The sequence below is a fragment of the Meleagris gallopavo genome, chromosome 2, assembly GCF_905368555.1.
Source record: "Meleagris gallopavo chromosome 2, MGAL_WU_HG_1.1, whole genome shotgun sequence".
In the NCBI taxonomy this organism is placed as follows: Eukaryota; Metazoa; Chordata; class Aves; order Galliformes; family Phasianidae; genus Meleagris; species Meleagris gallopavo.
In genome coordinates this window covers 17,207,798-17,233,891 of record NC_139405.1, presented here as the reverse complement: position 1 = coordinate 17,233,891, position 26,094 = coordinate 17,207,798, and the positions used below count along the sequence as shown (strand labels likewise).

Genomic DNA, 26,094 nt, shown 5'->3' with positions numbered 1-26,094 from the left:
CAAGAAGCACATGAAGCAGCCAGGAATTTTTCCTGACAAATAACGAATGGCCTGTGATACGGCAAGGATGAACTATTCCTACAATCTTTAGTATAATGCTCTGGCACAGCATGCAGAAGAAAGCCAACAATAACAGGTGTAGATAAGCTGTGTCATTGCTGCACCTATTTCATGTGCTCTGACTAAATAAAACCACTCTGTCCAATTGGAGCTAGATAATGGATATAAAATGCTATAGAGTGGGGGTTCTGCTGTCATTCCATCTTTCAGGTGGGAGCTGGTGAAAGAAGAAAGGAAGGGAAAAAAAGGCCAACTAGACACAGTCTGATAAGTCAAAAGAACTGAAACTGAACTTTATTTTTTTAAAGTATTCTACAATAATGGCTCAGAATACTACCGCAGCGCACAGGGACAAGGCAGTGCTCTGGGCTATGACTGTAGATTACTCTAATGCATGTATTTGTCAAAGCTTAAGGAAGGTTGAAACGTGGCAGTTCAACATTTCTTAAGCAAATATTTCATTATTTTAACGCTTTCTAGGTCTTTCATATGATAGCAGGATTTATCAAATGCAGTGTAGTCACAGAAGTCTTGCATAAATACAAATATTGATACTTTACCTTGAATATTGTACATTATATAAATTCTGCCTTACCTTTAAAAAAAATCTCCAGGTCATTATGTGATCCGGAGTCTTTCCTTTTCTTTCTCTGTAAGAGTTTTTAAATATATATATATATATATATTTATATGTATTTGCTATCATACATCAAAGTACATACGAATCCCATTCTTTTCTGCAGACATGGTATGAAACAAAATAACCAACAACCAAACCGTAAGCTTTCTGATTTACATAGGAAAGTCAAAGAAGATCTTCCCTCTTTTGCGTGTGTGTTTCGGGACTAGGGTTTTTTTTGTTTGTTTTTGGTTTTTAAGTTTGAAAGGATTCTTCATAAACTAGAGGTCCACAGATCATTTAAAGCAGTCTTTATAAGCAAATTTACATACTTTGACATGCTTTTGTGAGGCAGTTAGTATCAAAATCCAACAGTATTTCTACAGAACCATATGACTTTCTGCGATGCAGATATACATTTCATTTCTAAAAAGCCACAGTTCTTTTTCTACATCTGCTCTCATCAAATCCCCAGGATTCATTCATAAAATTGCTGTTCCAAGTGCTGATGTTGTTATCTCCACTGTGGATTAAGATGTACACACAATCTGGTGACATCATCATGTGGAAGATTGGTAAGTACCCTCCCCAGATCCACAGATAGTTTTTTCTATCTCTGAGTGCTCAGGATTCATGTCACCCAACAGTGCAATGGGATGATGACATGTCTCCATGCAGGCTAAGGGTCTTCTTCCATCAAAGGAATCTCTAGAGAAAAAAGAGAAATGGTATTGATTACAGGCTGGGTCTTGCCTTTAGATATTTTCAGAGTAGCATTATTAGCAACTCGGAAAAAATATAAATGCAAAAATCTGAACAATACATAAAGAGTCTCCAATTCTCTACCCCATATGAAAATCACAGAATCACAGAATTGAGTTAGAGGGGACCCTTAAAAATCATCTGGCCCAAATCCCCTGCAATGAACAGGGACACCTACAGCTCGATCAGGTTGCTCAGATTAACCTACTAAGACTATCCATGTTTCCTAAAACAAGTTAGGCCCACCAAAGCTAAGTGCAAACATCCTTTCTACTACATTTAACACGGAATCGGCATTCAAAGTAGGCAGAGCCTTACTGGCATCTTCATCATTCCTCCCACTCCTTCCAGCTGTCCTCTCCCACTTGTGATGCCATTAAAAGTCAGCCCCAACGCTATGGTGCAGGAGACTTCTTCCACCCCAATCTTCACCCACACTTCTTTAAATGTCTCTAAGGAAAGCTAACTAGTTTCTTTATTAAACTGAGAGGCCTCTGTCAGAACTAAATGAAATTGTATCAATGCATGCTCGTGATTTAAATGCAAACAGTAATACACGATGATCTCCTTTATACCACAGGGTTCGTTCCTGCATGTTCTTATACTGTGACTCCCATGTCCATAAAGTGTATGTAAATGCTCACATGCCTTAGACTGAAAAGTTTATCATGCATGCAGACACCATGAGCTTGTCAGCGAAGGCTGCTAATTCTGACTGGATATAAAACACATGGTGAAAGTAAAAAGCAGGTTAGCTGGCTTTATTGTTGCTCTGCCTGTACAAGCAAATGTCTAAGGACTCGCATATGGCACCCAAGTGCCCCCATGTGTGACTCACCATCTGTAATATCAATCCGTGGGCTCGTGGACACAGCCTCCCCGGCAGTGCTCCGGGATGCATCAGTTCGATCTGAGCCTGCAAGCACTGCTGCTTGGCACACCGGGGGTGAGTACAAGCTTTGGAGCAGTTCAGAGGAGCCTGATTGACTCTCACAGCTCTCGAATTCACTTGGCAGCATGTCTGTAATCCTGGGGCCAGGATAAGCAGGAGGACTTTGATCTTCTGTCTGCAAAATATGTCCCTGGTCCACTGTGGCTGAGTATCCAGGTGCCAGAGCATTCAGGCTGCTGCTTACAGCTTCATCGTAGGAAGGCAGCATGACAGGAACACCATCCACTACCACGAAGTCGGGGTCACCCACAGAGCCCTCCTGGTTGCCTCTAAGTCAAACACAGGAAAATGATCAGAGAGCCAGAGGGTTTCATAGAATCGTTTGAGTTGGAAGAGACTCTTAAAAGCCATCGAGTTAAACTCCCTGCAGTAAACAGGAACACCTGCAGATAGATCAGATGCTCAGAGCCCTGTCCAGCCTAACCTTGGATGTCTCCAGGAATGGAGCACCCACCACCTCTCAGGGTAACCTGTGCCACTGCATCACCACCATGATTGTTAAAATCTCCTTCCTTATATCCAGTCTAAATCTCTCCTCTTTCAGTTTGAAACCATTTCCCTTTGTCCTACCACAACACACCCTGCTAAACAGTCTGTCCCCTTCCAGACCCCCTTTGGATACTGGGTTTCTGAAGCACCTTGGAGCAACTGCTGAATGTAAGGAAACACAACACTTCCTAATGGCACAAATTGATGCTGCAGGGCCATTAACATTCACAGAGATGTTTGCCTCACAGGTCTGCAAAAATCTGTTCAGATTGACAGTCAGGTGGAATCCGTTACAATCGGATAAATGAAACAAGTAATGTGAAGCTCAGTTTAGAGAAGGGAAAGAAAACATGTGCTTGGAGGAGATAAGGAGTGCCATTTGCTGTGCCACGCAGAGTAGGTATCATGGATATGAGATCACAGATGTTACTCAGCAGTCACAAGTGTCTGAACCCCTGAAAAGATGTGGGCTAGAGCAAAGAACTGTTTGCAGCATATGTAAACAGACTGTTACTGGATGGCAGGGTTTTGTTGCCAGATATTGGACTCCTTCAGTTCTCGCTTTCAAAGGATGAAGGCATTTAGCACTAGGCTGGTTTCCTTTAAAAACAAAACATTTATATTATGCTGGGAAGGTGTGGTAAACCCCGAACTATCTGTTTTATGGTCAATCAGATCACAACAGAGACTCAGCAGGAAGGAGTTGGTCCCAAGTACCATTGGGAAGAAGAGGCCAGAAAGCCACTTCAATAGGCTAGAAGAGAGCAGGCTACCTGTGGTGGAACCTTTTATCCTCAATTCTTCCCAGTTACACAGGTATATGGATACTCCCCATATCCTGTACATATGAATATGTATGTTAGTTTATACATTACTTCTATAGAATCATAGAATCATTAAGGATGAAAAAGACCACTAAGATCGTCTACTCCAACAGTCAACTCATCCCCATCATGCCCACTGACCACATCTCTCAGTGCCACATCTCCATGGTTCTTGAACACCTCCAGGGACAGTGACTCCACCACTTCACTGGGCAGCCTGTGCCACTGCATCACCGCTCTTCCTGAGAAGAAATGTTTCCCAATGCCTAACCTGACCCTCACCTGGTGCAACTTGTGGCCATTACCTCTCATCCTATTGTTGTTACCTGGGAGAAGAGGCTGACCCCCATCTTGCCAAATAAAACATATATTTTTGTGTACATACACTTAATTAACAATAAAACTGCAAAGTTCATTCTCCTGTATTGGCCTGGGGACATATTCAGTAATATACAGCTTTTTACCTTTCTCCTCTATACATGGTAGAATAGAGACAGAAGAAAAAGAAAGAGGAGGAGTCACTCAGTCAAAGTCCATAGCAAACTGAGCACAGACCGAAACCTCAGAGTGGATCTAAACCCAGATACAGCACTAGCTCTGCCTAAACTTTAGCACACCTGTCTTTGTTCTTCCACTGGTACGATAATAATACCATCTACCTGTCTCTTTATGGGTGCTATGACAAATGCCTAATGACATATGCTGATAGTATTTCATGGAAGTAAATGAAGATGTAGGAGATGTTTATGAGGGGACAGCAATCCTTAAATTTAATTTTGTCCACAGGAAAAAAAAACACCAAAAAAACCATCTTTCATAAAATTCACATTACTGAATGTACAGAACTTAAAAAATTAAGTCCCTCAGCACCCAACATTGAGTATTTTAAACTATTTTTGCTGCCAATGATTTTCACACAACTGTCAACTATTCTTACACGCAGAATCAGGAATTCTCAGTAGTTAGCAGAGCTGTAATTGCACCCAAAATGAATCTGGACAACTTTGCCTTTTCCGTAGAACAGGTACGGAAAGTTCTACAGTTCCAGGGGTGCCCGTCTCTGCAGGTAGATCAGAGAGTGGAAATGGAATGAAGAGCCCCAGTCTTAATAAAACAATAAAATAAAATAGTAATAAAATAACATAATAAAATAATTAAAGAAAACAGTGCAAACCTTGGAAGGAAATGTGTCTTAAATTTGGTCTGGAACATTCTGGCTAAAATGACTAGTAGAAGTACTAATAAAACGCTGGTAGCAGTAAATGCCACTATTTTCCATGTAGTCAGGAGGGTCTCCTGCGTATTTGGCCAGGTTTGTTCTGTAACAAAAAGACGATAATACCAGTTATGTCTGATCATTACTGTTGCTAGTTTATATTAATTCAACAATACTCAGAAGGGCCAGATAGGATGAGAGATTTCTTATATGCATGTTTTACATGCACATACATATACATGAATCAAATTTACACTCATTAATCTAATTCCAGATACCAAAGCAGCCTTAACAACTGAGGCCGGACCTTGCTTTTTCCTCTTGATGTTATTTTTACACATGCAATCATAAATTTAGCTTATCTATATATTAAGATACCAACATTCAAAAATACATCTGAAAAGCTAAGTATTGAAATGATTTAGGATCATTCAGGAAATAAAATATACTGCATTTAATGGCATCTTACATCAACAATTGTCACTTGAGCATGAAATAATGAGTTTCACCAGACATTACCCACCTCCTCATTTGCTGAGAAGGAGGTGGGCTACAGGAGGACAGAGGCTGCTCCCTTACCTGTTTTGACACAGTAGACTTGGTAGGAGGGGAACCACTCTCCATACTGGCAGGTGATGTATTTGTAGTCATTGGTGAGGGTGTAGCCGGGGTCACAGTAGAACTCTACCACTGTCCCGTGGTTGTAGCGCTCACAAGGCCGCGGATGGCAGATGTAGTCTCCATGGCTGACCATTGGAGGTAGCGGACAAACTTGGGCAAAACAAACAGAGAGAAAAGGAGAAAGAAGTTAACCACAGCGACTGACGAGTGTGCCTCAAAACCCCCTCCAGGCTCCCTGTCTTGTGGGTAGGTACATCTGCGTGGCACCAGTAGATGGATGCACGCACCTCCTGCAGCAGCATGGGAGCTTTTGGCTTACACCAGAAAGCTCTGTTGTCTGCTTAAGGACATGAAAGATGGCACTGGTGAAGCCCTCCAGCCTCTGGGCGAGGGGCGGAAGGAAGAAAGGGACATGCATGGCTATAGAAAGGCTACACGGGGATGGAGGGAAATGGTCAGAATAAAGACAATCTCTTTCCTTATGAAGCATCTCAAATTCAGCTGTAAGATCTTATTTTTTTTTTCCCCATTAGCACAGTTGACTGATTGCACGCCCTAATTAAATTCTGCAATATTCACTTTTATAAAGAAATTTGCTATCAGCAGTGCTGGAAGAGATGCTTGGCACACAACGCTGCTTAAGCAATTACAGTTGTGCCACTGTAATTTTGTCTCATTGGGCTAAGACCACACCAGTGCTATTTGTGTTTTGTTTTCTCTGAGCAGCCCTGGTGATTCCAGCAGGATTGCTGCTGGGGTGAGGCACTGAATAGAACAGAGGCTGAGGCTGTGTTAATTAAGTACAGTGGTGTACATGAGGTTATGTAAATAAGACCGAATTACAACATAAACATGTGAACTTTTATTGTAGATCCCGAAACAAGAAGAAATGCCCCCTCACACTGCTGGGAAATTAATAGTTCAACAGAGCTGAAAGAGCAGTCTCTAGGATGCAGCAGCTATAAAGCAGCTTGCAGGCAGTGCTTTTAAAAGAGAGGAAACTTATATACTGAAAAAGTATTATTTGATTACTATTTTCTTAAGTATTGTTCCTAGCACAAAGGAAAATAGGTGTAATGATGTCTAAAATGGCTACTTGCTGATTGGAAAGGGCTTAATCCAGCTAACTGGACTGTTTTATCTCCCTCCAGAGGCAGTAACGAATGGGATTGGAGCCTCATCTGTGGTCTGCCCACCCCTCTGCCTTGTGCCTCCCTCACACAGCCCAGCCCTACTGCATTGATTTAAAGAATGAAAATGCCATCTCTCCAAAGAAGAATCTTCCCAGAAATTACAATGCAGCTGCTTCCCTCTGTGAACCTTGTTACATGAATAATGTATTTCATAAAAAAATACACAAGATATTAAATGAATCTTCAAGAGAAGCTGATTACAATGTGCAGCACTGTCTGTTCCCCATCCCCTGGAGACATGGTTTTGTTTGCATTTTCACTGGCAAGGCTCAGTAATAACTTGAAATCAGAGCAAGTAATTCACATAAAAATTCACATCCTCCATACTCTGCATACTTTCCTCTAGGTCCATGAGAAATAGGAAGAGTTTACTGAGAGGTGAACTCAAGACTGAAAACAATTTTCTTAAGAATAGGGCAAAGGTGTGCGTCTGAAATAACAGAAAAGCACCTTTGTCTGTATCAGTGATCATTCCTCTATTACAAAGAAAACAATCACAGAAAGCAACAATTTTAGCCTACTGTAAGGAAACCTCATATATTTTTATTATCTACATTTATAGCATGAGAACAAAAACAGTAACTTAAACTTCTTTGCAATTGAGTTTTGGCAGACGATGACAGGCGGCAGGAGATGTGTGGATGCACACAGCCCTCCAAGCTACAGGGAAAGTAGAGCACATCTTATCACAGAGGGCAACTGCTCTGATAAACAAATTCCTGCTCTCCAGCCATGCACCTGCTGCCTTTCCTGACACACCAAACCCCAAACCTACTAATGTCATTAACGGCCAAAGCAGCCTTCTGAATTAAAATACAGAAATAAATAAATAAACAAAAGCCTCAGTGCTGGTCTCCCAGCTCAGGAATAACATTTTCCAGTCAGATTAAAAACCATGCATTGTGGGTACAGCCCATATGCGGAGCTGTCAGTTTGTTTACAAATGGAGATGTGCTTTAGAAAACCTGAGAACAAGAGCATTGCTCTTAGTGTAGGATATGTCCCTACTGCTAAAAACGGGTGCCACCCCTCCCACTGACACCTTCTCCATTTCAAGGGAAATGATCACGTACTGATGCTGCCCAAAAATGTCTGTAAACATTTCTGTAAAGTGCTGTACTATGTTCATTGTGAGCTGGAGTAAGATTTTAAATGGTTGTACATCCCAACCGCTCTAGCGTTAAATTACAACAGTGGTTGCAATTAAATGGGTTTCAAAATATCATAGCACAGAATCATCAAGGTTGGAAAGACCACTAAGATCATCTAGTCCAACCAATGAAGGATTTAGGCTCAATGGAAACAAGACTTTGTTCTGATAGCTGGGATGTCAGAATCTGGGTTTTTCAGTCACAGGACTTCTCCCTCATCACCTCCTATGAACGTTATGTTCATCAAGTTTAAGGAATCCTCCAACAGTAGTATGGGCAAACTGGCCCCCACATGCATTTGTGAGCAGGGTGATTAATGATCATCAACACTCAGGTTCAGAGCCTCTTTTTCCAAATGAAATAAAACCAGATGAGTTACATCACCAGCAACCAAAGATTAACTTATTTCCACACCTGGGCAGTTAGTCATACATCTAGTTCCTTTTTCAACGCACTCCATTTTCATCATCATCCTGGCCCACGATCCTTTAGAGTCAATGGAGGACACAATGAAGTGGCCTTTGCTTTAATCATAGAAGACCAAGATTTCCATTCTGGAGGACTGTTGAGCACTCTTGGCTCTCAGTAGACAGGCTTTTTGTGCAGAACTAGCTGTCTTACAAGGCCAATTCCTGATATTTCCATAGTATCATGCTAGATATCAGTGCACAGTACCAGTGACACAGACTAAAGTAGTGTGGCAGATCAAACATGAACTAAAACTCAGGTGGCAAAACTTCAGCCCAGTGAAGTTTTCTAGGGAAGTTAAAATTCTTGGAACCTCAATGATCATTCCTTGGCTTATTTGGCAATTGCAGGCCATGGACTTCAGGCAAATGCATCAAATGCATCCTCTGCGCACCGGATCCAGGATTTCTGGATTAGTCTTTATAGAGCAGTTGGCCACAGGCTGTAAGGGGACTCACAGAGACTTTACAGCAGTTATTTTCAGTCAAAACATGAAATCATTAAATAAAAAGAATGAATGAACATGTTCATATCACAAATAAATCCCTTCCGGTAAGCTCAGGACTGCTGATGCTCCGGGAAGCTGTAGGGAAGAATTCCTGACTGGATCTGACAGCCAACCCCTCCTGCTCTGAGGAGCAGTTGGAGCTCGGGGCTCTCCAGCTATGGGCTTTCTGCTCTCACCAGTTTTAGCCAAAGATTAGTACTCTGATGAAGAACTTAAAACCTGGGTTCCAAGCCTTACATTCCAAACACAGTTACATACTGCCTTGGAGAAGAGGACCTCCTTCAGGCGTATAGGAGATAGTTATTAACAGAAGACAAGAATACATCCTAGTGCTGATGTCCTGGAAGCAGAAGAAATGTCTGTGGTGTCCTCTGCAAGGCACCAAGCACAAGGCAAGGGTGACTCTGCTCCCCACCCAGTGCCAGTGGGCACTTGTACATCAGATCAATGAATGAAGTTCTCCTCATTTTTTCTACCCATTATGGTCAAGGAGCTTTTTAAGCTCTACCCAGAGGATGCTGCAGTTAATCTGCACTGCTGACACTAGGACTGTAGGAGGGAGAGAAAATGTTTGGCATTAGCACAGTCTCAATTAACACTGTTGGCACAGAATAACGGTGTCACATCACTTTTTCAAAGCCAGTGGTAGAGAGATGACAATGAAGCTTCAGATACGTAAAGTGCTCAAAATCTATTTTTAGCCAATAGGTTCACAGGCATTCTGGTTAGTAGTTTAGAGTAAGCAGGATGTAAATTATTCAGGTTTTGCCTAGTTTTTGTACAGAAGCCAGAAAACAAATGCAACAATGTTTGAAACACAGACTGCTGAAGTGCTACGAAGAAGCAAGAAGCCTGTTCTCCAGCTTTGATTTTTTGTGTAGTGGGGATTTTTCTCCTCCAGCCTTTCATGTATCATACTGGTTCCTATGTTAGCTAGATAACAGAAAAACCCAGTGTAAGGCCAGCTGTTTTCTGTTTCACAGAAACAGGATGGACAGTGCTAGTGACATTTGCACCAAATCAAAAATAAAGCTTCTTCCAAATTCACCACGAGTCCCTTTTTATTATGTAAAGAGTGAGAAAAGATTAAGATGAAACTTCATGACAAGGAAGACACTCGGAAGCCCTCGTTCATCACTGCTACCCTCCTGCCTAGCCATCTTCTGCTCTGTGCACCTGGCTGCCTGTACACAGTCGAGGCAGATGTATCCCACTGCAGTGCACAGGGCATCCTCAGCTCCTCACACTTGTTAAGCAAGAACAGGACACTCAGTAAAAACCCTCTATTCTACCGGAACACAAATTCTTACTTCCCTGGAAAGCACAGTGAGTGACCTATATATATTTCTCCCAGGCTGTCTGCTTTCCAGCCCTCTCATCCCCCCATGCAGCCAAGGGGCCAGCTGACAATCCTATGCTTGGCCACCAGATGGGAGAATGTGAGAGTGCAGTTGGGAGAAGCAATTGCTTTTCACTAAATTGCATTTCCATGTCAGAACTGCTAAAATCCATAATTCAGTTCCAGCATATTGCATATGCATAATCAGTTCCATCCCTATCACTGTTTATGGCAGGAGAACGCAGCAGTTCTCTGCTGCATCCCAGCAGACCCAGTTTCCCATCTAAGCCTACTAAGGGTCCTTCTCCCTATGATATCTTTGAATGAGCACATCCTTGTGTATGTCCAATTTGAATTCTTATTTTTACAGTAACACTGAAGATGAAACCTGTTTGTTTCATACTCAGCCAAGAAGCCTTTCTCATAACTCAACAATTGCTGTCCTGTGAAGGGAGTTAGTGCTCATTTTAGCTGTGATTGGAATAAGTGAGAATTTGTGGCCACAAAATCGCATTTTGAAAATAAAGGCATGCTTTGAGAAATTTTCCTGATTATTCTCATAGCAAAACAACAACAGCACCAACATGGCTACCAGAATAGAAATAACAGTGGAAAAAACAAAGTGACCACCAGTTTATAAAGTAACTCCTAATAAACCCAACAAATAGACACAAAGAGAAGCAAAGATACAAGATCATAGAATCGTAGAATAGCCTGGGTTGAAAAGGACCACAGTGATCATGTAGTTTCAACTCCCTGCTATGTGCAGGGTTGCCAACCACCAGACCAGGCTGCCCAGAGCCACATCCAGCCTGGCCTTGAATGCCTCCAGGGATGGGGCATCCACAACCTCCTTGGGCAACCTGTCCCAGTACTGAAGTTGCCAGGAAATTTATTTATTTATTCTACAGCAAGGATTATTCAAAATACCTTGTTCTTACCCAGTAATTTCCAAATTCTTCTCAGTCTCCAAGTACTTAACCTTCACAGTGCCACCCACATTATTTTCCACTGAAAAGACAGTTAAGCAACTCCTCCTTGACCATTCAGCAAATCAATGGCAGCTGTACTGGATCTCATGACTCCAGGCTGCTTGCTCTCATCCCTAAACAACGACTTGGTACTCACTAAAATGGCAAGGGAAATCTTTCAATGTGAGCACAGTGAGAAGCACTTTTCACCTTCCACAAAGCGTGAAATGAATCAAATAATCAAGTTTTTAATGAAAACTTACTTCTCCGGTCTAGCTCTGGCCAATACCATCTTGCTGAAAATCACTATCACTGATACTAACTGGTTGAGCCTAAGTGAGACATTATAAAACTGGTTTCAAGATAGTTTTAATGGTAGTTTAACATTAACTGGTTCCCAAAAGGAAACAGAAGGTGATTTACAACCACATATAGTACACAGAGCTTCCTTGCTCCTTGGAGTTACAGATTATGGAGCCTGTTTTGCAGTTTCAGTCAGCTGAGCTCCTACAAGGAGTATCATAGAATCATAGAAGGTCCTGGGTTGAAAAGGACCACAATGATCATTTTGTTTCATCCCCCCTGCTATGTGCAGGGTTGCCAACCACCAGACCAGGCTGCTCAGCGCCACATCCAGACTGGCCTTGAATGCCTCCGTATCAGACCAAATCCACAGTCACCTTCAACAATCCTTCTATATACAGTACACAGCCAGTGAAACATTGATCTTACTGCCAAAGCCTTCAGTTTCAAATGCATTTCACACTATATATGAGCAGAAACTCCCTCTGACAGAGCTTTCACCCATAAATTATATGTTCACAAGTGCAATTTTTGTTTAAACTACAAAAATTGATTATTATGAGTTTGCAGCAATGGAGAGCTTAGGATTCTTTTAGCAAGATGCCCACAATTATCTTCAAGGAAATATTTATACTAATTAATCACAGAGGAGTGTTTAAAGCATCACAGTCTCATTTACAGCGGATCAATTTTGCTTTCTTCATCACTCAGTTCTACTTTTCTTGCCATTCTCAAGGCTGGCTGACTTTATGATCACTAATGGTCTTTTTAAGACACAGAGAAGCAGAAACTGAATACTTGGCCTCATTTCTGAATGTGGAGCCAGCAGCTTGTGATAATTTTTCTATAGAATTGATGCCATTACGGGATCTTTGTAATTGAGTTTTCCTGCTTTTCCTTTCCTTGCCTGAGTTCCAGTTGCCATCAGGTACTGTGCTCCAGTGACCTACTGTTAAGAACTGCTCTCAAAAAGAAACAGAGATAAATACTGAAGCTGGATTCCTGTTAAAGAAATCATCAAACAGAAAAACTTTTCTTGGGTAGTAGAAAGACCACTCCAGGAAGTCTTTTCTCCCCAGTTAAGTGACATTTGCTATGAGCAATTGACATAATAAACTACACTTGTTTATTGACTTGTGATTGGGATGCTTACGGGTTGATTGCATTCGTTTAGTTTGCTGGGGACTGCACAGACACATACCAGGAAGGAATCAGAGAGCTGCAAAGAAACCCACAGCTTGGGCAATAGAGAGTGTCAGTAGGGTAAACCTGAACCTGGAAAACGCTGGAGGAAAATGTTCAATGTGCTTAGAAGTAGAATGTATGTGGAAGTGGGAGACAGTGCTGCTGGAAAGCTTTCTAAGAAACCAAGACATGTAGGAGCACTCACTAGGAACGTCTGAAGAAGCCAGAGTTTAGTGTGAGCTGGATGAACGAGGGTTGTTACATTGTTATAACTCTCTTTAATTGCTATTCCTCTTTGTTGGTAGGAAATAATCCCTTGAGCCTGCTTGGTGTTACTTACACCTGTCAGTAGGGCCTGATGGAGGAAAGGAATGCTAAATCCAGCTGCACCTGCTGGAATAAGAGAGCTCTACCCCAGGGCCTAGATGAACGCTGAGAAAATAAAAATGTACCTTCTGGGAAAAGAAAAAACACAAAGACCCATCCCCCATGGTGATACTAGGGAAAAAAAAAAATAGTAGTGGGGGGGGAAACAGCAGTTGATAATACCTCAAAACCTGCCTACAAAACTGGAAAGATGTGAAAGAGTACCAGTTTCTGTTATTTGTGTATATTTACCAAGTGCATACCTATGCTGTTTGGTGAAATTATCTCTATTTAAATGTTGGTTCTTGTCTCTGAAAGTGAACAAACCTACACAGCAGGTAGACCTTCTATTGCATAGAATCTACATCTGTACTTCCCACTGATTATGAAGAACGTCCTGTGACTGCACTGGGTAGTCAAATTTAATCAACCTGTCCATAAAGCACAGACAAATTTGATTCCAAGCTAGACAATGTAGTGCTCTTTTCCCTTCTGAGGAGCCCTGCCAGATTTAAGTTAAAGATTAATACTATAAAACAGCCCTCAGGGAGAAATTTCGTCTGCTTTTCCCCACCTAACCCTCAGCATATTTAAAGCACCATGGATAAAATACTACATGCATCTGGCAGCTATCACGGAACTGCAGGGCAGAAATTATGGCTCTATAAAAGAGTTTGGATGTCTGGCTGATTCACGAAATGCTAAGGAGTTTCTGAAAGGTACACAGGTGACAGAGCAGGTGTAAAACAATGATTTACTTTGACAATCCCGTGCATCTGGCAGAAACAGAAGACATAAAAGAAACAGATTACAAGTTGTTCTGTTTCTTTCTTGAAAAACTATGAACAGTGCAGAATGTATCTACTTCAATCACAGCAAAGATCAAAGAAGATTTCTGCAATGCAAAAGAAGTGCAGTCACTTAGAAATATAATCATATTTATCATCTTCAAACAATGTATTCAACTTGGAGACAGTTCCCTAAACTCTCTGTCTCTTCATGCCACCCCTGATGAGATCTGTAAAATGTCCATTTCTGTCTATCATCCTGTTCTGAGATGTGTTCTGGTCTTCTTTCTACTTTGCTTTAAAATATATCTGCTGCAATTGAGTGATCTGAGGATTATGAAGCAGTACATCCGCAGAACAATACCATTTGTCTGCTGAGTATTTTGTGTCACTGTGCTCCCTCTGAATTCAATTCTTCTCCACACCTCTTCAACTGTGGAAAAAGATCTACAGATGAAAGGCAGAATCCTCTAAGAACACAAAAATTCAGACATTCCAAGTCATCTCTGAGGAGCTCTGTAACATGTTCAGCCCCCACATTCGTAAGAGTGGCCAGACACATGCACCATTTCTACAGCTTTGGGTGATGAACAGGTAACTACTACCTACAGTCCAGAAACTCTTACTATGACTGAAGTACTTTTTTTTTTTTTTTTTTTTAAGAAAACTTTCCTTATAGATTTATCACATCTGCTTCCTGTGACTCAAACATCCCAAGGGCGAAAGACTATCAGCCTATTTTGTCCTTCAGTTAGTGGTCCAAAGGAATCACAATGTAAAGGTGTTCCCCAAGTAAAGGAGCGTAGGACATTGTTTTTTGCTGCTACTTGAGCATTTGCTGTAGACTGTCAATTCTGAGAAGTATTTCTCTAGGCACTGATTACATTCTGAAACTCCACTGCAGTCAGTGCAGTTAAAAACAAGGCTATTATTTATTTCTTAATACTGCAGAGTAAATAGAATAGAATAGTTCAGTTGGAAGGGACCTTCAATGATCATCAAGTCCATCTGCCTAATATTTTCAGGGCTAATCAAAAGTTAAAACACATTACTGAGGGTAATGCCCAAATGCCTCCTGAACATTAACAGGCATAGGGCATCAACCACTTCATGAGGAAACCTCTTCAGTATACTCCAAGGCCATCTTCTCCATAACTTTTCCAAGCACTGAGTTAGACAGACAAGTCTGTAGTTGCCCAGGTCTTCTCTTGTGCCCTTTCTGTAGACAGGTATAGCATTGTCTAGCTCCCAGTCAGCAGGAACCTCTCCAACCTCCCACCAATTTAGTAGACAGTTGAAAGTGGCCCAGCTACAATGTCTGCTAATTCCTCCAGCGCTCCAGGATGAATTCCATCAGGCCACATGGACTTAGGAAAGTTGAGCTGATACCACAGTATTTCACAGGTTGCTCATATTGCTGCCCTCTGCTCCCCCTACAGGATTTTCATTTGTTTGAGATCTGCTGCATCAACATTATGATCTCTGAGAACATGCATCAGTTTGTCATATTGGAATTTATCTAAAGCCTTCTCAAAGTCAACAAAGAAAGGCAGAGAGAAATCCTTTTTTGCTAATGTATAATATCTCAGGCTTAGGATTGCTTACTTTATTCTGACTCTTAAATGTAAACTGATCACAGACTGACTTTTCCCCTCTCCAGTGTATTGCTGTATGTTCCATCGACAATTGAAAACATTTTAAGGATAAAGCTTATCAAATGTACAGTGCAGTCTCGCTTATGGTATTTGACATCAGTAATTGTTATGTAAGAATGATGATTTTGAAGCTTTCTTTCAAAGTATCCTGTGTGTAATTGTTTAAGGAGTTTAAGCTACTGTTTTAAAGTACTAAGTGGCTATGGCATTTCACCTACAATAACACCTTCCTCCAGTACTCTCTCATGCTTTTTTCTGCTTAGGTTCAACGTCACAACCATCAGATCCTCTCTGTTAGGGTCTGTCTCACTGTATTATCTTCAGAATCTTCATGTGAAGTATCACTTAGAAACTCTATCCTTGCCTGTATTCTTCCCCGTCTTTCCAAAACATTTATTATATATCTGTAGCATGCTTCATCATTTATAATTCTCGTATGACCAACTCCCTTTTGTTCTTCAGCAGTTTCCTAATACTTTATGTAGACTGTTTGGGTTTTTTTTTGGCTTCCCTTCTGACTTTGCTGGGCAGTTTTCTAAATTCCTTCCATCCCTAATCTCACTCAGTTTTTGTTAATTTCTGTAACCAGGAGTTGTACAGTGTTATGACTCTTCATCCCCACTCACAATGAACTGGTTTTATGTACCAGTTTTGAAATTCCTTCAGTTTTCCTCTCTTCTATTCATTTGATCCTCACTTTGAAGTCTGTTACACAGGTTTGTTTCATTTTCAGTTGAACCTACCCACAAGAACTTGTAATACTTTGTTTTACATACTCTCAAGCTTAACCTATGCTCAAGAATCTGTTGGTTCTAGCATACAGAATTAGCTTCAGAACTCTTTTGATATCTCTGTGTATCTGATTTCCGGCTTTCGTGCTCAGTTGGGCTAATGCTGAAACCAGGCATTGCAGGTACTAGAATCACATCTGCTGTTTGTTATCTCAATCAACTTGGTTTCCCTCATACTCTTAAATATAAAGCCAGGATTACTCGATTACACTATGCATACACTGCTTCATATTCCAGCATCAGAATTACAAGCAAATTCCCCTTGCTTTTCCTTTCCTTGCCTGATTCCCTCCTCATTCTTTGTAAGAGCTTTTCTTTACATCTTGTTGGAAGACTTCCAAAGGGAATAAGATTAAAATGGAGAGTCCAGATGGCAAGGTGTGTAATCATATGCAGATCATGTTCTCCCAGTACTAATGGCTAGACTTTTTTTTTTATTATTTCCCCAAATCCTTTGTAATATCTTTATTCACACCACAAACATTTTATATTTCTATTTAGTAGTTTGGCTGTCCATTTCTTTTCACAGTTTCCTTACATTCTGAAGTGTTTGCTCTCTTCCAACATTTTGGGAAACCATCTCATTTTACAGGAAATTTTTATACCACATATGGTAAAATCTGCAATTTATGTTTTCTTTTTCCCCATCTTTTGTATAATTGATTTTACAGAAGGCAATCACTAACTCGCACTAATTTCCGCAGATGGATAATTAACCCCAAACTTGTAATTTAAAAATCATATTAATAACTAAATTAACAATTTTCTTTGTTTTTCATATTTCTTTAGTACTATGAAGTTTCAGTAAAAAAGGAAGTTTAAGAAACTTCTGTATAATTATGGAGTTCCGCTACAAAAAAAAAAAAAAAAAAAAAAGGGTATAAAGAAAGTTAGAGATGTAAATCAAGGAATAGAAGAAGAAAATTCAGGGTTAAGATGCTTCAGCTTACCTTTTAAATGACTGTAACAATTTCCAACACTGCCAAAACAACACAATTTCCTCTAGCACCATTCTCTCATATAGCTGAACCATTTCAACTGAAGCTTCCCAAATGATTCAGCTCGAGGCAGACACTCGAAAATCAATGTGAATGTTTTAAATTTGGCAAAGTTACAAGCATTTAAGAAGAGGATCTCATAACAGTAAATACTTGGCAATCTGTGCTAGCGGCGTCCTCATTTGCCTGAGCTACAACAACTTCCCTGATCAGAACTAGCAGCTGCTGCTGAGAAGCCCCTGCACACCACTGCAGTGCTGGCTGCACATCAGTACTAGGTAACACAATCTTCATGCAGAAAAAACCTTTTTTTTTCTTATCAAGACAATGTCCTGAACATAACAAAGCCTCTCACAGGAGCGTGTGAAAGCTCTGCTCTTGCCATGCTGAGAACAAGACAGGGCTGAGCATTGGATAGAATGAGGTAGGGCGGGAGCAAGCAATGGATTACACAAGCTGATTATTCCTTCCTACCTTCAGCTACTGTGATTCTACATCTGAAGTGCATAAATGCTATCAGCATACACCCAAAACTCCAAACCTCACGTACATCTGCTTTAGAGAGACAGCTGCTCCATACAATGCTGAAAGTGAGCCAAGTGATGCCTAGCAGAACCATGCAGTTAAATGGATCTGCAAACCCTTCACCAGAATCAATCTGACCTAAAAGGAGGCAAAATTTCTCAAGATTGACAGATAACATTTGTGAGAAAGGTTTCAAGAATATACAACAAAATGAGGAAGAAAAATTCTGCTTGCCGCACAATAAAAACTCCAAAATAGTGTACGTAGCTTCAAATCATTGCCACATTGAATTACTGAGTGGAAAATATTATTGGGAGAAATTTGAAAATGGAATTAATTTGTTATTTGCAGATTTCCTCTCTGAAAAATACTTCTTGGTGAGATTATACATATAATATATATAATATATATATACATATACGCATAAAAGGAATACCAAGGAATGAGCTTGAACTTGGTATGCAAAGCGAGGAATAAAAAAATATGCAGGGAGGCAGTTTAGTTCACTGGAGTGGAAAACTGCAGCAAGATTTCAGGGGTATGGCACTCCTTGCATAAATCACTTAAACACTTCCCAATGCGAGCATCTAACGTTGATTTACTCCATTCTATTGGAGTTAATGTTGAAATTTGTGGCATACCAACTGACATGTTCCTACAGCATCTCTCCTAGGTGAAGCTGTCTGTGGTGGCCTTCAGTGACGGAAAGGACACTGGCATAGCTTTCTATGTTTCATACACTGGGATATCTATATATTAATGCTCCGATCTTCCTAACTGAAGAATTGTCATTATTATTAAAAGGGTTCACTTTCTTTGTTTAGGACTAACAGGGCCTTCTATTTTTTTTCGAGTTATTTATTTTCTGTGATGTAAAAAGCAACAACAAGCAAACATCCCAAAAGGTATTACCTAGATCTAGTATGCAATTAATTTTTCATGGTGAGCTAAATCAAAATAAAAACAAAACAAGCAAACAAAAAACCAAAACCACAAAACCCTACAAAAGACTCATGTCATCCCAAAACTGCAAAGGTATTTTAAACTTTGGAAAAGGATAATTTCATTACTTTTGTGTATTATGCCACTTTGTTGATGCTGTTGACAAATTCTTACACTCCCAGAATGTTTAGTGTTTAGCTCTCTGAAATTAGCATCATTCAGACATTCCTACAACTGCTTTAAACTAAGTTCTAAATATAGATATCTACCTTGAAACAGCAAAAATGTACTCCTTCTAGAGTATGTATTTCAATTCTGCTAACTTCCTGGGATGCTTTTTACTTAGGATGCAATATGAAGATGACAGAAGATGGTTCACAAGGTTTTGATCATGTATGGAGTATTCCATTCAGTGTCTTTGCAGTGTCCCTGCAGCTGCAGCCACAGACTATTTCTTTTGGATGGCTAATATCTATCACACTCTGACCACAGTTTTTAAGTTCCTAATCAATAAAGTCATTCACTTTGGTTGCAGATGCTTCCTTAAGGATAACTACTGTGAGAAACAACCGATTCTGAAGTATGCAGCAGCAGCATGTGGCACTGAATAAAACTGCCCAATATAAGAGTCCGCATGGAGCATTTTTTGCTTAACATAGAAATGTGTCTGTATCTATAGAAACACTGACCATCTGTATGTGAATGTGAACTCCATAACTCCCTCCATATTTTCATCAGAAAAGCTGCAAAGATTTACATTTTCAAGGCAAAGCAATCATCCCTGTTAAGAACTTTCCCTCTTGCAGAGAGAAGCCATGAGATGGACAACCCCAGCAGCTGACTGCAGTGAACTGGAGCTGGTTGCATGCAATACAAACTGGGAGCATTCTGCGTGGCCTTCAGGAACATTACACATAGTAGAACTGGAGATATAGCCCTGGCTTAAAATCACATTGAGCATGCTGATTTTTGCAAAATTAAAAGCAAGATAAGCGAACAATAAGACATTTACCTTCCACATCAAGGCACCTAGGTGGGCTATCTGACCAGATAAGGTTATACATGCACTCAAGGAACTCTGCCCCTTCTAGTTTATATCCAGGAAAGCATTGATAATACACCACTGTTCCTACTGAGAAGGAGGACTCGAATTCAGAAATATTAATGTAACTATGAGGAAGAACCAATGGCCTCAGGCAACCTGCAAATTAAGAAGAAGGAAGTATCTTTTATTACAAGGTGCTTATCTTATTCATTTTAACATACCCAGAAAAGAATTCCTAGATTGAAGAGTACAATATTTTTCACCTTCTCTACCATGAATGGTATAACTACATGTTCTCCCTCAGATACGTATGCCTCATTATTCTTTTTGAAACTCTTCTATTATTTAACCCACATGCTTTGTTAGTACGGGATTAAGTCTCAACAAATCCAGGGAAGGTTTACTGAAAATTACAGTATTTTGTTGCACAAACATTCACTGCTTTAGCAGATGCCAATTCCTTTTTGAGGTAGAATCTTAAATAAATAAAGACTGTCATTTATATAAACCATGAATTTTATTTCTCCTCTTAAAACAGTCAGGTAGATCTTAAATATTCAAACTGCTCTTGTGATAAAGTGCACACAACTGTAAAACATCTGCAGACAGAATTAATGATTTTGAGGTTGCAAACTGAGAAAGTCTAAAGGGATGTCATTTCCTATGAGCAGTCATATGATAAACACTGAGCGAGGGCTCAGATCAAACTATCAAAAGTTTAAAATACCTGTTATCAACAGAAATGTTAAATGTAGTCAGAGGCTCCATTCTACCTCTAGAATTACTCTCGAGGGATTTGTGACACGGGTGGTACTCAGCTGTGACAGTTAAGTGGTCACCAGCTGTGTTTGGTGCAGAAAAGAAGAGGAAACAGCAGTGAAATGAATAGATGGCATGACTTTCTGACAGGTTATTCACATATATTCAAGGCTTGCTTTGAGGTGGCATTTAGAGAAGATATTGTACTAGAGAAAAAATAAAGGCCTCATGGCATTAGAAATCACCCACTGGATAATAATTAATAGTGTTGATTTTAAATTTGCGTTAATATCTGATTACTAATCAGGGAATGATAAATATTACAAGGTTAGGAGACAAGCAGGAGTTTCATTATGGCAACCCAGAAATGGGTCTCTTGACACTGCAAGAAATTTGTGAAGGATGTCTACAAAGGCTCACATAATGTTAAGCCCGACAGAGAAACTAGAACCAGAGTGAGAGCATCTCTTGTAAGATAGTAGCACTGCTGTGGATGCCCAGCTACTGTCTATAAAGGAAAAGTCTCCACAGTACTTGAAGTGATTATTTCCTTCCAATGGCCACTTGAGGAAGAGGGATGAAAACAAACACAAATATGACTCTGACAGCTGTTTTACTAGCGGGTTATCTCCTTGCACAAGTAAACCATAGGCATCCTATCTCCTACTTACTGCCTGTACCACAGTCAGATATGCCCCTCACATTAACTGCTCCTGCAAACCAGGCAGCCTGCAGAGGAGGATGACATGAGCAGCCTCCAATGCGACAGAAGGGAGGAGTGCTGCCTGCCCAAGTTTGCACTATACTGTGGAAGGTTTTGCCTTTCTGACTCAGAACTTTAATGCCAACAAGGTCTTTGCAGTGCAGGATCAAGATTTAGTGGAATTTGTAAAAATTCTAAGGGTTTGTGAAAATCCCCAGTCTCCAAACACCTCCAGCTGAGCCTGGAAACTTCCTTTTGACATTTTTTTGCCAAGTAATTCACATCATTCCAGATCAGTAATTATCATGACTACTGCATGTCAAAAATAGTCTGAGGCTTGATTTTTCTCTGTTCTACAATCCTTTCCCGTTGTTCTGTCAGAAGAAAAAGACATCTCAGCATCATGAGACTACTGCCTGTTATAATCAAAGGGCCATATAAATGTAATTGTCAGGCTCCCTACTGCAAGTATTTGAGAGCCTTTGACAGTATTAGTGTCTAACAAGGCCAAAAAAAATTCTGCAGTTAATTCTGTAACAGAATTATTGATATTAGCAAAATAAAGAGGATACTGGAATCTGAGTTATCTATTCTTTACCTATCTGGTAGTTACAGCACTTTGCTCTTATGCAATCGACTTCATAACTTTAATTAGCATGGCCTTTATTTTTAAAAGCAGTAAACATTGAGTACTGAGTAGCAGCAATTGATTGCTATTTATAGTATAAATATAGCAACTGAAGAAAGTAACAACCCAGGGGTTATTTCCCATTTAATGCTGGCTGTCACAAAATTTCCACCTGGATCTTTGGTAAATACAGTACCTACAAATCCACCTTGTTTGAGTTCACCTCACCTATCTGCACATCCTAACATCCTGGTTTTTGATCTCTCTCTTTGGGATGGTGAGTTGGCATGGGTTAAGCCACTCTTCTTCTTAGCACAGATAGATAAAATCTTTCGATGCTCTTGAGCTGGCCAAGCTTGAATTGGTTAAAAGGCAGTAGTACTAAGACACACATGTCAGAAAGGTGAAATTAGAGCAGACTGGGAGTTAACTCTCATTAAATAAAGCTGGCTTACCCCCAACCACTACTTGCAGTTGAAGCAAAGCTGGATTCTCAGACTAATACTAATACTGCAAGTTCTATGACCAATGATTTTTCTGGACAAAATCCAATCTTCAGTTTTCGATCAATATCAATCAGTTTAATGGACTGTGAACCCAACTATCAATTCTGCTGAAAACTCAGAGAGATGAATAGGTTCCAGGATCTTCTCTCTTCTACCTGTGCCCACTGCACATGGCAAACAAAGGTAAATTGCAGCAAGAAGCTTAAACCTCTCTATAAATTGGCACAAAAATGTAATCTGCCCATCAAATCATTTGCTGATATTCTGATTTAACCTTGACTTCTTTTAAAAATGTGATGCATCTCTGTAAGATTATAAACTATCAGATAAAACAATTCATAATTCAAGCATGGATATGTTCAGAAACCAGTATCATCTTTTCTGCGGCAAGCAGTGGGGTGGAGAAACCAAAGTAGAAGAAGAGCTATTCAAATACTCTACAGTGGGACTGAAGAGACCACTGTCATCCTTAAAACTGCAGGAAGAAATACTGGCAGGCTATCACAAGGTGCATGAGCTATAAAACAGGATGTTCTGGTGTACTAAACCTTGACAAATGGGCAGATTATCCCAAGTTCCATCGTCTTGACAAATTGAAACCATGTTGTCTAAGTCAGGGTAACGGATCTGGAATCCTTCATGACAGCTGATTATTAACTTATCTCCAGTCCTGTAAGTCTTGTTATGAATCTCTGCATCTTCAACATGTGGAACAAGGCAATCTGTGACTTCATAAAGAAAAAAATTGACTTAATTAAAAATAGCACGGCTAGCTATTCAGTAATCAAGCTCTTAAGCAAAAATTATCAGTTAATATAAGTGCTCTGCTTAAACCATTTGGACAAAATGCATTTCAGCAAATATATACTTTCCCTAGTTAACCATCAGTTACAAAGTCTATAGTGTGGTACTAGAATCTGATGTTACAGTAATGGACGTTTTTAAACAATCACAATTAAGATAGTTTAGGAAGACTCCTTTTAATTTTCTCCTTCCATTCATCATGTGCAAATTACACCGCACACTGTGACTACACGACGGTCCATGCGACGGCAGACTCTTTGACAGCACCAAGGACAAGATGAAAGAGGAGATAAAATACAGATATGAACGAGGAACAAAGGGAAACTGCAGTGTTAGCAGAGAGACAGAATGAAAATCAGGTACTGCTACAAGGGCTTATCCAACTTCATTTCACAGAGTTCATTTTGAGAATGTATTCATGTTAATCTCATTGATTCTGTTTTAAATCAGGCCATTTTATGTGCCTGAATTCACATGCCTTGAGAGGGTGTGAGATTTTAAGCAACTAAGCGCCATCTCAAGGGTTTGTAAAGACATTCAAAAAGTGGAATAGCTACAAACCTCCAGCGATATACAGTCATGGGCTCTCTTACCTGTCTGAGATACATTTATCAAGCACTATAATCAATTCAAGGTATGCTCTGGTGCCAAAAACACTAAGATATGAAATAAAACTCACATGACTAAAAAAATGAAAGATATCATGAACAGTGGAAGGAAAGGGTGAGGCACAGTTAAAAACATTCTGCTAATACTGAATAATTAAGAGAGATGCCAAGAGGATATGAAGGAACAGTCCAGGTTACTGAAAGTTCATCCTCCACATGAATGCAAAGTGAGACTAAACAGAAGAGAGGAAAATATCACATACTGGGAAAATATAATCAAAATTATCTGGTTTTCTGCCAGCAGTCAATCTATGACACAGATGGGGATAAAATTTTCCAGGCATCAAAACCCACAGAGTGGTTCAAATAACAGCAAGCAAATAAAAATATTGCAAGCCTGTTCTATGTTGTTTTATTTTCAAATATTTCTACCACAAGGAGTAATCGCTTTCATTTAGGAATGTAGTATTTACTAAAAAGAAGTTTCAGCAGTCCTTTGAGACTTGCATAAAAGTGAAAGTTTCTGCCATTTTCAGCAGTAATTCGTGCTGAAGAGGTGGAGGGAACTCCAAGTTTGGTCTTAGCAGGTTACAGCGAGCATGCACAAAGTAAATCAACAACTTGCCTCTTTGTTTAGAAACACAACTTTAAGCAAAGTAAACTGCAGTTTAGCATAGCACATGCAAACTACTAAGAGCAAACATATTTCATGATGTCTTCATAGAATCACTACTGTTGGGAAGGCCACCTAGTGCAACCACCAGCCCATCCCCTCCATGACCACTAACCATGTCCCTCAGTGCCACATCTCCAATTTCATAAACACCTCCAGGGAAAACTTCATTTACTTTGGCAAAGTAGGTCATTATTACTCTCAGATTCAACCATTAAATTTTACTAATATGAAGTGGAAAGGCGTTGCTTCCCCATTTGAAATATATCACCCAGTGTACTTTATGTTATAAAGATGGTTTCTAAAATACACTGTACATGCCTAAACTTCAGTATTGGGCTCGGATACATTAGTTCAGAATTTCCCCATTTCTCATGTTGCTTTATAGGTATTCACTTATAGACGTCCAAGTCTGGGATGATGTGTTCCTTGCCAGGAACCTACAAAATGCACTAGGCTAAGGATGTAGGCATCCCACTTCCAAGACTGAGCATTTTTCACTCTTGCTGGCAAGTTAATCAGTGAAGCAGACAGCAGAGGTTGCTGCATAAGAAATGCCTGATGCAAACCTCGTCTACTGTCATGCAGAGGCTGCCCCGGGCACTTCCACAGCTGGGATAAGATGGATGGGGGTCCTGCTCTGCAGCCCTGCAGGAGGAGGGCTGAGATGGATAACGGAAGATAATATCAATGAGCAGCTCACTCTCTTGGCACAACAGCTTTCTGTTGCTACACAAACAAAAAAGATATATATATATGCTGCAGTAACATATGAGATTTCACTTCCAAAACGGGGGAAATTGATTCTGTAACAATGATCTATAACAGTGACATCATTCTCATTATTCCAAATAACAGCTATAGATTGAATCAATTTAATCGGATAGATGCTGGTGGAGAACAGTGCAAAGTTGCTCACTGTACATTATATGCTCACTAGATCCTGGCTGGCTTTGATAATGGCCCTATTACAAGCCCCAGCTAAGTATGGGACTTTCGTACAACAATATTACAGTGCTTTTTCCTGATGCCCCGTGAGCAAATGGTTTCCCACTGGCTGAGTTTCTATTGTTTAGCACTTAGCCAGGAATAAATTGCAGATGCCCCCTCTCTGCAAACAGCTGGATTAGCTGGCACAAACTCTGTTTGGAAAAGTTGAGAAGAAGTCACCAAATTTTAAAATGTCCTGTCCTAGAAAATAAACTGCTTTATTGCAAGCACTTTTCTGCAAACCCATGGAAGTCTCTAAACCATTTAACGGTGTCTTTAACCAGCATCAAACAGTAATGGCTATGACTTACATTCTTTTCTGCCACTTCTATGTGATCTGCTTGTACTGAATGTGTGAATATTAAAATGGGTCGGCCAAGAGCATGCCCTTGTTAGGAACAATTCCTTTTCTTCCAGAGGCACAAAGGCAGTGGTCCTTGTGCAGATGGGGGCAGCTGGCAGGCCCCGCACTGATGTCATCCTGACCTACTCTTGATGAAGATGCACACTAGGAGTCCTTGGCTTCAGCAAACCATGCTCTCACATGTCAAAGGAGGATATTTTAGCATATAAGATTTGTTAAACTCAATAGTCCAAGTGCTCTAGTTTGTATGCAAACAATACAGTGGAACATTGAACCAGAGAATGATAG

The 26,094-nt window shown here is 40.1% G+C and overlaps 1 protein-coding gene and 1 long non-coding RNA gene across 4 annotated transcripts in view; one reads left to right on the top strand and one right to left on the bottom strand.

Moving 5' to 3' along the window:
• Positions 1–328: 328 nt before the first annotated feature.
• SUSD4 (sushi domain containing 4) overlaps positions 329–26,094 on the bottom strand; it is a 69,402-nt gene continuing 43,636 nt past the window's right edge. For 2 of the 3 annotated variants that reach the window (XM_085219173.1, XM_085219171.1), the window contains exons 3-8: positions 22,916–23,095; positions 19,739–19,927; positions 5,502–5,693; positions 4,881–5,025; positions 2,280–2,662; positions 329–1,387 (exon numbers count right to left, since the gene is read on the bottom strand). In XM_085219173.1, the coding sequence (XP_085075299.1) occupies positions 1,359–1,387; positions 2,280–2,662; positions 4,881–5,025; positions 5,502–5,693; positions 19,739–19,927; positions 22,916–23,095 (1,118 nt within the window). In that variant the 3' untranslated portion in view covers positions 329–1,358. The remainder of the gene's footprint in view (positions 1,388–2,279; positions 2,663–4,880; positions 5,026–5,501; positions 5,694–19,738; positions 19,928–22,915; positions 23,096–26,094) is intronic. The other variant, XM_085219172.1, reaches the window with a different exon arrangement.
• LOC146544885 (uncharacterized) lies at positions 1,154–6,931 on the top strand. The gene is made up of 3 exons (XR_014881900.1): positions 1,154–1,254; positions 2,022–3,698; positions 6,695–6,931. It is a non-coding gene; the product is annotated as an uncharacterized LOC146544885 (long non-coding RNA).